General features: G+C 58.6%; 1 protein-coding gene and 1 long non-coding RNA gene across 3 annotated transcripts; one reads left to right on the top strand and one right to left on the bottom strand.

Annotated features, from left to right (window-relative positions):
- Positions 1–8: 8 nt before the first annotated feature.
- Positions 9–4,514, bottom strand: LOC309605251. Its single transcript, XR_014231313.1, has 3 exons — positions 4,401–4,514; positions 796–2,683; positions 9–93 (listed from the first exon to the last, which is right to left on the bottom strand). It is a non-coding gene; the product is annotated as an uncharacterized lncRNA (long non-coding RNA).
- Positions 4,515–5,491: 977 nt separating this feature from the next.
- On the top strand, positions 5,492–12,956 carry RHOD (ras homolog family member D). Of its 2 annotated transcripts, XM_082340885.1 has the most exons (6): positions 5,492–5,631; positions 5,999–6,184; positions 8,803–8,890; positions 9,658–9,767; positions 11,661–11,795; positions 12,324–12,956. In XM_082340885.1, exons 2-6 carry the CDS (start codon positions 6,035–6,037, stop codon positions 12,489–12,491), a joined length of 651 nt encoding a protein of 216 aa, XP_082197011.1. In that variant the 5' UTR covers positions 5,492–5,631; positions 5,999–6,034; the 3' UTR covers positions 12,492–12,956. The 2 variants fall into 2 exon arrangements, with proteins under 2 accessions (XP_082197011.1, XP_082197012.1); XM_082340886.1 differs by lacking the exon at positions 5,999–6,184 and having other exon boundaries at positions 5,498–5,631.
- Positions 12,957–13,456: the final 500 nt, after the last annotated feature.

The following is a 13,456-nucleotide window of genomic DNA, read 5'->3' as shown; positions in this document are numbered from 1 at the left end:
GGGCCCTGTCTGGTTGGGGAGACCATCACAAGGACCAGTGCCATGAGGCTGCTGGGGAAGCTCTGAGAAGCGGCCCCGAGCCAGCCTGCCAGCCTGGCAGGGAGAATGCAGAAGGGAATATCAAGGAAGGCCGGCCAGTGGTGTCGCTGAGCTGTCTTCAGGGCAAGAGGGATAAGGCCAGAAAAGGGGGGTAAGACCAAAAAAGCCTTCCTGGTTGTGGGAACAGCATGTAGAAAAGGACAGGAGTGGACAAAAATTTGGCCAGTGCATCAACTTTGCTAAAGTTGGGGAGGATGGGGAGAAGGGAGCCCGGGGAAAGGTGGAGGGGAGACGGGCCGTGTGAGTTCAGTGAGTACTGCTGCCTGGCCTGCAACCCTGCAGGCTTAGAGGTAGGTCTGTTGTTGGCTCCTTTTTTGCAGCTGTAGAAACTGAAACTCAGAGAGGCTAGGTAACTAGCCCAAGATCACACAGCCAGAGCATCTCAGAGCTGGGATTTGAGCTCAAGCTGTCTGGCTCCTGAGCTTATGACTTAACTACTAGACCACAATGCCGCCTTCCCCAGCTTCTCGACAGTGGGGCTGAGGGGCAGCAGAGAAGCCCCTCTGGATCCCAGGCTGCTCTGGTTTTCCCCTCCCCTGCCCTGGAAGATCACAGCAAGCACGGAAGGAGGAGAATCTGGGTGGAAATTCTCAGGAGGCCTGCCCACCACAGGGCCTGAAGGAAGAGCTTCTGTGGAACACCACCACCCCCCGCCGGAGCCCGGCAGACAGAGGTAACCAATGAGACAGGCCTTACAGGAGCCCAAGAAGGGTGGAAACCAGGGAAGGCTTCCTGGAGGAGATGGAGGCACCAGCCTCGCTGGGTGGCGAGGGCTGTGCAGGTGGAGGAGGGAGAGCAGCCTCGAGGCAGGGAAACCGCCTACGCAAAGGTGTCACAGGTGTCTGGGGAGCCACGCAGCCAGCTGGAGCTGGAAAGGCCAGGTGGGGCTGAGCTGGGGAAGCTTCATGTCCAGGGTGAGGCTGAAGGTCCTGGTCCTGCTGGCAGTGAGGCCCTGGGCAGGAGAGGTCAGCGGGAGGGAGGGGGGCAGCGAGGGGGAGCTACTCTAAGCTGCTCTGAAGTGATGACGAGGGACGTCAGCGAGGGCTGCTCTTGGTCAGTGAGGAGCTTCCCAGCTGCCTTTAGCAGGGCCCAAACCACGGTACTCCCATCTCTTCCTGCCTCTTCCTCCCCTGCCACCCCACTCTTCTCCCCGCTCCTCCAGCCCCAGGCCCGTGGGCCTGCTTCAAGGGTCCCAAGCCCCCTCTGTGTGGGAGCCCTCAGGAATAGCCGAGTCCCACCCAAGAGGACAGGTATGGAGGTCCCTGTCCTGACAGCGGCAGTGGCGGTCCAGGCCTGCGTGTGGGAGGAGCAGGATGAGCCACAGCAGCATCCAGAGGCGACAGCAGCTCGAAGCGTCACTTCCTCTCTCCTGCCTTGTCTATGCCTGCAGACACCTGAAGGGACAGACCGAAAAACTAAATGAACGCTCAGACTGGGCCACGGGGCTCCCTCACTCTCCACCCCATTATCAACCTTCCCATCCCACCCAGAAGGGTCAACAATGGCGAGGCAGGGACAAGTGGCCTGCGGCCCCAGCCCTGAGCTCCAGTTAAATGGCAGCCAGAGTTGGGTTGGTCTGGAGAGGCCAGACAGAAGGGAACTTGGGAGAAGAAGCCCTTCTGTGTTCCACCTGCCATAGGCTGGGTCTGCTGCTTACTTGCTGTGTGACAATTCCTTCCCTTCAAGAGCCTGTTTCTCCATCTGAAGAATGAGCGTATTAGTCAAGAAGGCCTCTAAAAGCACCCACACCCCCACTTATCAGCTGTGGGATCTTGGGCAAATTATCTATCCCCTTTGTGCCTCAGTTTCCTCATTTGTCAGAGGAGGATAAGAATTATACGTACTTCACGGGATGGAATTAAATGCCACATGCCAACTGACTGGCACACAGTGGGTGCTCAGTAAATGTGAGGTCAAGGCTTTGGGTGGAGGAGTTCTGGAGCTCTGGGATCTGGTGTTTGGGATGAAAGGGAAGGGAGGGAACATCGGGAGGGGACATCCCAGGAGGCATCGGGAGCAAAGTGTCTGTGTCCCCTTCCAAGGCATCCCAAGGGGCAGGACTGGGCCTATGAAGTTCTACCCCCTCTGGCACCAACTCCAGGGTGCCTGCATGTCCCTCCACTCCTTCAACCATCCATAAACACTCCACACCCCAAGCCAGGAACCCGAAGCAGAGCCGGCAGCGCCGGGTGATGACGGTGCAGGGAGCAGAGAGGCCACACGGGGGCAGCAGAGACCCGGCCCCGACAGCAGGGGATTCCGGCCTCAGGGAGAATGGGGGTGGGAGGTCAGAAAATGGGGCAGAGGGGCCAAGGCCAGGGGGGCCTTGGAGCAGATGGAGGCCGGAGGGTGGTCACCTGTCTACTGACCCGACACTCAGGTCATTCGCTGAATTCACTCATCCACGCAACTGTTGTTCCTTTATTTCTTCAGTTTGTAAATGCTTTTGAGGCAGCCCATCTTCCTTCCTTTCTCTCTCCCTTGCTCCTTCATTTTCTTTCCTTTTCCTTGTTTGTCCAGCCAGTGAACTGGACATAACATCCTGGGCCACAGCTGGATGCCAGCCTGGGGCAGGCACTCCTGTCTGGGATACAGAGATGGGTGGGACTCGGCTCCTGCCCTGGAGGTGCTCAAGGCTTGGCTGGGGGCTGGAAGATCCTGCCTGGCCACCTGCATCTGAAGGAGGGGATTCCACCTCAGGCCGAGGGCCTGGGGTCTGCAGGGCAGTGACCCACTGAGCAGGGTGCTGAAGGACTCCGGACCTGGGACTGGTGGGGCCTCAAGGGGATGAGTCACCCACAAGCTGGTAGTGACCAGCAGCCACAGAAAACAGTAAGACAGTAAACAGTACCCTGACCAGGCAGACTGTGACTTGGGCCGCCTCCCCACTCCAAAATAAACTCCAGGAAAACGGTGCCGTCCAGGGCCTGGCAATGTCTGAGATTTGGAGAAATTCCCTGCTAACCAGGGCAGATTTCCCCAGCCCAGTGACTAATCTCCCTCTCGCAGAATCAGGAGCACAGAGTGGGAGTGAGGCTGGGTTTAACATCAGGAGACCTGGGTTGAAATCCTGGCTCTGGGTCGTGCTAGCCTGACACAAGCCAATGCCTTTCTCTGAGCCTCAGCTCCCGATCACCCACTCTGCCCAGCTCACAGTCTGAGCACTAAATGAAATAATGCACAGGAGGTGTGATGTTGGGAGACAGCCCAGCTTTGTCGCCAGACCTGGGTTCAAACTCAGAGCTCTGCCTCTTGCTAGCTGTGGATCTTAAACAAGAGCTTAAACCTCTCTGGGCCTCAAGTGTCCCATCTGTAAACCAGGGCTAACACTTCCCACCTGCTAGGGGACAGTGCCTCCACACGGTTGGCAATCCATTAATGGGCGCTGTTACTATTAGGAAATGTTCAGTGAGACTCTAAAGCATGACGCACATCAGGAGTGTCATTAGAGTGATTATCCCCATAGCAACCAAGGCCAAAAGCCTCTGTCTGACTCTCAGCTCCCTCCACCCCTGGTCTGGCCCCACCTGCCTCCCAGCCTTGCCACCCAAAGCCTGATGACAGCAGTAGTGGAGAGACTAGGGGATGACGAGGCTGACAGCTGATCGTTGGGGGATGGGGTCCCTCCCCACCACTCCTTGGGGCGGGGAGCCCTGATCAGTGTCTACACACCCAGCCTGGTGCCAGGTCACTGCCCAGCCCTTTGGTGGTTTCGGGGAGGAAGGGGCCTAAAGGGTGGGGATGTCCTGGGGCACTCCCTCCATCCAGGTGAGGCTTCATTCAGCCTGCTGACTGTGGCCCTGGGTGAGCCTGGAATGGGAGTCAGGGGTCTGGGCTCTGCCTCTGTGCAGTAGGGGCCGTGACTCTTGCCCTGGCTGCCTCTTTGGGCCACAGTGAGGTTTAAAGGGGGCTGAGGGTGGTTTTTCACCAGCCTGGCTTGGAACTCCATGAGGAATGATGTCATGACCTGTGTGGGGAAGGGTGTGAAACCCCAAGACTTCTGCCCTCTGTTTGTCTGAGCTTCAGTGAAAACAGTCCAAGATCTGGGGGGCCCTTGTGCCCATTTTTTAAATACATGTTTTGACTCTGGCTACTAACAGGGGTGGGAGGTCAGGTGACAGTGAGTTTCCAGTTCAATTCTGTCTTTATTCCTGGCATCCAAAGTGCTCCATTCTCCAGGCCCTAATTAACCCTCAGCCTCCCCCCCTGCACCAGTTCCCCAAACCAACCTCACCATCATCACAGGGAAGAACCACACCACGCCCCCCAACCCCCCGCAAAGGATACCCCCTCCCCCTTACCTCCATACCTTGCACGTGCTGTTGCCTCCGTTTGGAACACTTTTTCCTTCCACCATCTAACTGTGTCTCCCTTTTTACTGCAGACTCTGGCCCCTCTTCTCAGAAGGGTTTCCTGACCACCCCCAACCCGGGTGAGGAGCCCCTCTTCCCGACTCCCATCCACTGCCTGTCTCCCCCACTGTTGTAGCTCTTATCACAGTGACGTCCTGCCTGTCTCCCATTCTAGGCCGTGGGAGACTTTGACTTCAACGGTTCAGGGTCCCCAGGTCCTTGGGCACAGGGAGCCATCAGTGTTGGTTAAATTATAAGAATCACTCACACATGGCACCACCAACCACGTACCAGACCCTACTCTAAGCACTTTACAGATGGAAGGTTCCATCGCTTTCTCCAGACCATGACCGAGGCAGAGGTGAGACCCGCCCGTAGTGAGACTTCCTGGTGCTGGCTGGGGGAGGGTAGGCCCAGCTGGCAGTGCCAGTGACTAACGCATAAGGGCCTGCCGGATCACCCCCTTCCCACCTGCCCTGAAGCACCTGCAGGGAGGCCGTGGTGTGGAGGGCTTCTCCAGAACCCTGGGGAAACGCACATTCATTCATTCACTCATTCATTCATCCATCAAAAGTCACCAGCTCCTGCTGGGTGCCCCGCCTAGACTGGGCACCAGGGACCCAGTCCCTGTCCCCAGCAAGCTGGTGGGCCAGCAGGGCTGACTCCCACCTCCCTTCTCCCGGGGAAGTGGGCCAGGACCCTCCTCTTTCCCCATCCACACCGTCACTGCCCAGCTACGTGTCTGCTCCCCATCAGACCAGAGTGCGCTCCTGAGGACGGAGGCCGAGTCTCGGTGCCCCCTCCTGTGGCCTCAGCGCCCCACACAGAGGTGTGTCTTTCTCGGGCCGCCTGGGACTTGGGACCTGGGACGGGAGGGGCAGGGCCGAGCCGGCGCCAGGCCACGGAGTCCGCCCGGCCCCTCACCTGAGCCGCCAGCCGCCTCCCGCACTTCCTCGCTCCGCCCCGCTCCGCCCCTTCCACATTCCTGCCCCGCCGGCCCCGAGGCCGCCGCTCCGCTCGCGCCCGGCCCTCCCTCCGCCGCCCCGCGATGAAGGCGGCCCAGGCCGCGGGCCAGGAGGCGCCGCCCGGCGCGCGGTCCGTCAAGGTGGTCCTGGTGGGCGACGGCGGCTGCGGGAAGACGTCGCTGCTGATGGTCTTCGCCGAGGGCGCCTTCCCCGAGGTGAGTGCCGGCCCGTCGGGCGCAGCGGGGCGCCGCGGCCTGGGTGCATCCTTCCCCACCCCGGGAGGGACGTGCGCCCGTCCTGCCTCCCCGCAGAGCGTGGGGTTGAAGGCAGTTCTCACTTTGCCCGCGGGAGTGGCATCGCCTGTCAAGTGCCAAGAATGCCACCTACCTGGGGGAGGTGTCCCGGGGACTGACTTAGGCAGCCTGGGGAACGTAGCGGGTCCTAAGAGAGCACTTGGTGGCACAGCATGGCTAAGGCGGACGGACAGCCTTGGCTTCAAATCACGGCTTTGCGACTTACAGCTGTGCGCCCTGGGGCAAGCCGCTTACCCTCTCTGTGCCTGTTTCCTTAACTGCGTAATAGGAATAACGGTGGTGCCCACCTCCCAGGGTCGCAGTGATGAGAGAGTTCATACAGGTCAGGGGCTCAGCTCTGAGCTGCAACAGGAAGCACTCACTGAAAAGTGGCCAGCGTTTTTCTTGGGAGACATCGTGTCTTCCCCCAGCTCTTGCCCCTACAGTGGATGTCCCGTGGGCTCAGCCTTGGCGGGTAAGAGCACACCAGCCGCTCAGACAGCTGGGTTAGCACCTCAGTCTCCTCCAACAAACTCTGGGGCCCTCAGTACTTTGCTCAGCCTCTGTGAGCCTCCCACCCCTCACTCGACCTCGCCGGGGTGGTGGTGAGGAGGAAGGTAAGGCTGAGAGACGGCCCTGAGTTGCACCTGGCATGTCCTTGATGCCTGAGCATGTGGACTGTCATTCCTTCACCGGCATGCCTACCACCTGTCCAGGCGGACTCAGCGGCACCAGGACGGGGGCTGGACACACCCACCTACCGTGCCCCACTCAGCCCAGTTCCCCTGGGAGTCCACGCATGGGTCTGTTTCCAGCATCACCTCCCCCCGCCTGCTGATCCCAGCCCCCGCCAAAGCCCTGGGGTGGTACAGCACTGGGGGGTTGGATGGGGGAGGCAGGAGCAGCCGGGACTGCTAACCCAGAGTCAGCCTTTCTTTCCACTGTGGCAGCATCGAGCCGACTCTTGCTTTGTGGTTTTTGGAGCTGATGTCACATCCTTTGGCCAGTCACATTTTTTTTAGCTGTGGGGGAGGGATGTGTTTCCAGGCCCCCCAGATGCTGCCTGTGAGAACCCAACAATTACGGCAGTGCGGGGAGCACCACAGAGTGCCACAGAGAGGCTGGGCCAGCCGGGGCCCAGGAGAAGTGCTGGGAGGGGTGGTCCCTCACCACCACTGTCCTGGGCTCTGAGACGGCCTTGTGGGTGAGACCCATCCCAATTGCAGAGAGGTTACAGTGCGGAAATGGGCATCTCACAGTTGATGGACAGTGTGTGTTTTTCACAATTTTTTTAAAATTAATTAATTATTATTATTATTTTTGGCTGCATTGGGTCTTTGTTGCTGCACGCAGGCTTTCTCTAGTTGCAGCGAGTGGGGGCTACTCTTCTTTGTGGTGCGCGGGCTTCTCCTGGTGGTGGCTTCTCTTGTTGCGGAGCACAGGCTGTAGGCGCACGGGCTTCAGTAGTTGTGGCTCACGGGCTCTAGAGCGCAGGCTCGGTAGTTGTGGCGCACGGGCTTAGTCGCTCCGCGGCATGTGGGATTTTCCTGGACCAGGGTTTGAACCGGTGTCACCTGCCTTGGCAGGCGGATTCTTAACCACTGCGCCACCAGGGAAGTCCGGACAGTGCCTGGTGAAGGACACTCTGAAGGGAAAGGGAGAGCGTGCCTGTCACCAGAGGGCTAGACCTGCCTTGTCTAGGTTCCTCTCCTGTTTGGGGACCCTGATTTCCTGGGACCTGTCTGCCTCCAGGCACAAGAGACACCTCTCCATTCATTCATTCATTCATTCATTCATTCATTTATCTATCTATCTATTTATCTATTTCTCTATCTATTTATCTATTTATTTATCTGTCTATCCATTTATCTATCTATTTATCTATCTATCTATTTATCTATCTATCTATCTATCTAGGCACCGCCCGGCTTGCGGGATCTTAGTTCCCCGACCAGGTTTCGAACCCAGGCCCCAGCACAGAAAGCACAGGGTCTTAACCACTGGACCGCCAGGGAATTCCCAAGAGACCTCTTCATTTAAAAGAAACACAAGGTCTGAGAGCTGGCAAGGCCTTCATTTTACAGATGGGAAAACTGAGGCCAGAGAGAAGAGTCTTGCCTCAGGGCACAGGGCCCCACAGTGTCCCCCGGTCTGTGGTCCCCCCATCCAGCCCTGAGCAAGGGAGCAAGGCCTGGGCACCCAAGATGCAGGCGGTCCAGCACGCCCCTTGGTGCAAAGGGCTTGTGTCGTGGCAGGGTTTTGAAAACCTTCTCCTCTGTTGCTCAGACCCTGTCTGTAAAAGCTCCCTCTCTTCATTCCTGCACTTGTGTAAAAGCCCGTCCTGCTTCCATTCATCTAGCCTTTGTGAAGAGGGGATGAGCTCAGGTGCAGCAGGCCTGGGGTGGAGGGGCCTCTGGCCTGGGTGACCTCCCCCTGGGGCCAGGCAGGGCAGGTAAGAGAGACAGAAACAGGGGCATCCCGGTTGGATTGTGAAAGGTTGAGAGGCAAAGGAGGGACCCCCAAAAGCTAGGAGCTCCCCAGGGCAGGCAATGAGTCTTTATTAGTTGCTCCCGGGTGTCCAGAATCGGATCCAGGGAGGGTGCTCATGAATGAATGAATGAATGAATGAGTGAGTGAGTGAATGAGCAAACATAGGTTAATGTCATTCCAGGAGGAGGGGACAGCAGGAAGGAAGGCTCAGAAATGGGACAGTCTGGACGAGGACAGAGATAAAAATAACAGTCCTGGCACGTGTAGAGTGCTTATTTTCTACCAGGCCCTGTGCTCAGGGCTCCGCAAGAAGCGCCTCCTTGAATCCTTTCAGCAACATGCTGCGCTGGGGGCTCTAATAGACCCACTTTATAGTCGTGGAGGAGGCCAGGGAGGTTCGGTGCCTTGGGAGGGTGCACAGCTACGGAGTGGCAGCTCTAGGCCTCCACCCCACCAGCCAACTCCCTCCCAGAAACTACTCCCCTCTGCTGACTTCCAAAGAGCGGCAGTGCCGCGGGCACTCCTGGGCTCTGGCCTGGGCACTGGGACCACCCACTTCAGATGCTGCCTTCTCAGCTGCCCCCTTGACCCCTTCTTCCTCAGAGCTACACCCCCACGGCATTCGAGCAGCTCACCATGAATCTGCACGTGAAGGGCAAACCCGTGCGCCTCCAAATCTGGGACACAGCAGGTGGGTGCCAGGCTGGGGGAGGGGCAGAGTGGGAGGAAGGGCCCCACTCCCTTCCTTCCGAACCGGGGAGGCCAACTAGTCTCCAGGGAACAGGTGTTGGCCAGGATTAGGGCCCCCGGGAGCCTGAACCCTCCTCGCTTCGGCATCTGTGTCTGCTGCTTCCCCAGCCCACGAGCAGCCCACCATGTCCTGGAGACAAATCGGAGCTCTTAGCTCTCAAGGGGTGGACTGTTTCTGGCCTCCTGAGCGGTCCACCCTGGCTTTAGCTTCTGTAAGATCTGTTTGAACGTGACCTCTGCCCTCTAGCCTCCTGACCTAGCCCACCAGAGGGTTCAGAGTCAAATCTACATCAGAACTCAAAGCTAAACTCCAGGAATCCCAGCAGCCCCCTTACCTTGGTTGGGCTGTGATATCTTTGCCCAGGTCCCACCTGCCTCTTTCTCCTCATCCCCCATCCCCGCCCCAAGTCCAGGGCAAAGCAGGCTTCTGAGTGATGGCCTCAGACATCCCCCACTCCTTCCAGAACAGTGCTCTCTCAGCAGTGGTCTCGCTCAGGCCAGGGCTGGCACGTCCCACAGGCCAGCCAGGGGAACACAGCCCCGAGGGGGACATTCACGTGGATCCTGAGGCACAGATCTAGGCCCTGATCCAGATCCTCCCCACCCACACCCGCCCCTGGTCTTGGTTGGGGTGACCTCCCTGATGCTGGGGAGGTGCTGACAATGGGCAGGAAATCTGGAGGGAGTGACCACCCCTATTCTACCCAGGGCAAGTCGACTACGACCGCCTGCGGCCCCTGTTCTACCCCGACGCCAGCGTCCTGCTCCTCTGCTTTGACGTCACCAGCCCATACAGCTTTGACAACATCTCTAACCGGGTGGGTACAGGGGGTGGGGGGCAGGGAGGGCCAGCCCCATAGCCGGGCCACTCTGCTCCACCCCTACCCTTGACCCAGCAGACTGTCAGAGCTCGGCAGGCCCTGGATGACATCGGGTCCAGTGCCTTTGGCATAAATATGGGGAAACTGAGGCCTAGAGAGACTTAGCCAGGGTCCCGCAGGGATTTGGTGGCAGGGTCTGGACTGGCCCTCTGACTCCCGGTCCAGTGCTCCTTGTCTGCCCCATACTGCAGACTCAGAACGCTGTGACTCTTTCTACCGTGACCCTGCCTGAAGATGCTGGGCGACCCAGAGGGCCCTGCATCTCCCCAGCCTGGGCCTGCCCAAGGTCACACGAGCCATCAGTTTCCAGCGGCTCTCAGCCTCCATCAGTGTGACTGCTGGCTCCCAGCGGCCTCCCAGGATGTCCCCCAGTTATCTCAGAGGTTCCCGAGGCTGCACACAGGTGTCAGGGAAACGGTCCCTTGAGTTCCTCTGCTCCTACCCAGCAGCCACGGCCCCGCCCCCACTGCTGCCAGGGCCCCCATGCGTGTGTGAATGGCATGCTCCAGGGTTCCGCAGAGCACAGCCAGTGACAGCATTTGTAACCATAACCACAACGATGATGGCAGCATTTACTGAGAACTTACTGTGTGCCAGGTACTGTTCTAGGCACCAAGGACCAGGCAAGTGGTGGCTGGGACCGGGGTGCCGGCAGAGGGGGTGGTGAGAGGCCAGCGGATATTGAATCTGTTCGGAAGGCAGAACCGAACCGTCAGCGTTTGCAGATGGATTGGACATGGGTGGGAGAGAGACATTTGATCAGAGCACCTGGAAGGTGGTCTTGCCATTTCCCAAGATGAGAAGGAGCAAGCTGGGGGCAGGGAGGTGGGCGATGGAGGCCCGTTGGGCATCCCAGCGGAGGGTCAGGCAGGCAGGCAGAAGTCTGAGGGTGCAGTTCCCGGGAGGGGGCAGGGCTGGGCAGATCCATTTAGGAGTTGCTGGTGGGGAGGAGCTGTGGGCTGGGCGTGGGGGAGAGGGGGGCTGTCACCTGGAGACCTGAGGTCAACCGGGAGAGTGCGGCCCTGGGGTGAAGCACAGACCAGGTCTGAGAGGAGGGAGTGATCGCTGACGTCAGGGCTCAGGTAGGATGAGGTCTGAGGCTTCCCTGTTGCGTTTAGCAAAGTGGAGTCAGGGGAGGAGACCCTTTTCAAGGGCAGTTTTGTGGAGGGGAGGATTTGCCGGGACCGCACACCGGCCCCATCTGGCTCCAGAAGCCAGACGGTTTGATGTCAATTTTTCCTGAAACTGAGCAGGCGTGTGCTGCTGGAGATCTAAAGCCTGGATTCCAGGCTCCCAGGTTATAGTCGAGACTGAAATAACCAGGCCCTGGAGCCTCACATTCCAAAGAGCAGCTGACACGGGACAGGAGTGCCCCCTCCAACAGGCAAACAGCTGCTGCGACCATTTTGTGAGCTGCTTTAGTTTTAAAGCCTCACTGATTTCTTTATATATTTTACCCTGTTGGGGAGATGGTCATGGGACCCCTTACCTTGCAGAGGTAGGATTCTAGAGCAGATGGGAACCGGGCTCTGGGTGCCACCCCCTGGGTTCAAATTCTGCCACTTCCAGTTGCGTGACCAAGGCCAAGTTATATAACCTCTCCGAGCTGCAGTTAGTGCATGGGTACAATGGGATTGATGATAGAACTTGCTTCATAGGGACCCGGGGGGTTAATGTGTTCATTACATGTAAAGTCTTAGCCTGGCACAGAGTAGTTCTCCCTAAACTGGCTTTGCTGATTATTGCTGTGGGAGTCTACCTGGAGGGCAGGAGAGCGGCCCACTCCCCTGATGGCTCACACACACCCCCTCACCACCTCCCTCCCCACAGTGGTACCCGGAGGTGAATCACTTCTGCAAGGAGGTGCCCATCATCGTCGTGGGCTGCAAGACTGACCTGCGCAAGGACAAGTTGCTGGTGAAGAAGCTGCGGAAAAATAGGTTGGAACCTGTGACCTACCACAGGGTAGGAAACCTAGCCCGGGGCGCGGGGGTAGGGGTGCCAGGAGAGGAAACCCCTGGGGTAACGCTGCTCCGGCCCAGCCTCTCAGCAGCGCCAGACATCTGGCACCCGCGGGGTGTGGGTCAGGGGAGGGGTTGTTTTAGAGGCAGTCATGGTCAAGAACTGCCGGGCTTGGAAGTTTCCAGCTGTGGGATGGAGAGTGAGTGAGTGCGGGACACATCAGACGGTCCTGCCTACCTGCTTCACAGCCGGGGGGGACCCCCAGGTCTTCAGTCCGCAGGCCCCTCTCTGCAGCATGCCTGGGTCAGGCCGGGAAGTTAATTAGTTGATGCCTCGAGAGGCAGAGACCCAGCCGGGAACTGAGGCAGGAAACCCAATGAAGCCATCGATGGGCTTGGTCAGGCCAGGGGACAGGAGCTGTGGGTGTCCTAGGAAGACGCACCTAGGATGGCCAAGGGGGCTGGGGGTTGGCTGGACATGAGACCCCAGCGGCACCCACCTGACGGCGGCCTGGTCCACTCTCCCTGTTAGGGCCAGGAGATGGCACGGGCCGTGGGCGCCGTGGCCTACCTCGAGTGCTCGGCTCTGCTCCAGGAGAACGTCCACACCATCTTCCAGGAGGCGGCCAAGGTGGCCCTCAGCAGCCGCCGTCGCAACTTCTGGAGGCGGATTACCCAGAGCTGTTGTGTGGTGACCTGATGGCCTGGGGCGCTCCTTCCCTGACCACACCAGCAGCGCAGGAAGGAGCTGGGCACGGACCTTCTGGCCAGTTGGCTGGGCTGGACCTAGTCCGCAGGCTGTGACCTCTGAACTGTACCTCAAACAGATGGGCACAACCGAGGCCGGGCCCCTGACCCTGGTGCTGGTATCCCTGGACTGGAGAGAAACCCCTCTGAGGCCTGAGGAAGAGGGTTCCCGGGCTCACCAGCCCTGTGGAGGGCTAGGCCTGGAGACCCCTGGAATCACTCCCAGCTCCCAGCCCTGGACTACACATCCTGGAGCAGCCTGTGCAACCTGGCGCCACCTCGTGGCTCTTCCCGCGGCTGCACCTTCAGGACCCGGTGGTGCTAGGACCCTCCAGCCAGAACTCACACCCTGCCCCCGTCCCCCTTCGCCCTGCCCATCCCAGTGGTAACTGTAACACTAAAATGACATCACTTGTCAGTTGCGTCACGCCTCTTGTTTCGAAATGCCTTTACACACACGTTCCATGGTGGGTAAGAGCACACCCCACGTAGGCACTGGATCCAGTGTAACTACCTGGATCCAAACCTGGCTTTATCACTTTAGAACCCGGGGCAACTTACTTGAACTCTCTGGGCCTCTCGTCTGTGAAATGGGACCAATCACAGATGACCTCATGGAGCTTTGGGATGAGTAAGAGCGTCATGAGACACCTGCGAAGAACTTCGCAGGTGCCTGGCACACAGTAAGTGCTCACAAAAGGTTCACAAGTATCACTTTTATTTATGATAAATACAATAGGCAATATTCTATAGATGTAATGTATGTAATATGATTGATAAAATGGGTAGTCAGGGTTCTCCAGAAAAATAGAGCCAATAGGCTATATATACAGAGAGAGATTTTAAGGAATTGGTTCCCGCGATTGTGGAGGCTGGCAAGTCCGAAACCTGTAGGGCAGGCTGGAGGTCGATGTTGCA

This window comes from Balaenoptera borealis (genome assembly GCF_965194805.1).
Source record: "Balaenoptera borealis genome assembly, chromosome: 11".
NCBI lineage: Eukaryota > Metazoa > Chordata > Mammalia > Artiodactyla > Balaenopteridae > Balaenoptera > Balaenoptera borealis.
Note: the sequence above shows the minus strand (reverse complement) of the source record. Positions and strands in the feature narration are given on the sequence as shown.

Excerpts from the sequence above, each read along its gene's own strand:
- RHOD (XM_082340885.1), top strand. The coding sequence starts at position 6,035 with ATGAGAGAGTTCATACAGGTCAGGGGCTCAGCTCTGAGCTGCAACAGG. Across the intron at positions 6,185-8,802 it reads CGTGGGCTCAGCCTTGGCGG|AGCTACACCCCCACGGCATT; the intron begins GTAAGAGCACAC and ends CTTCTTCCTCAG. Across the intron at positions 11,796-12,323 it reads AACCTGTGACCTACCACAGG|GGCCAGGAGATGGCACGGGC; the intron begins GTAGGAAACCTA and ends TCTCCCTGTTAG.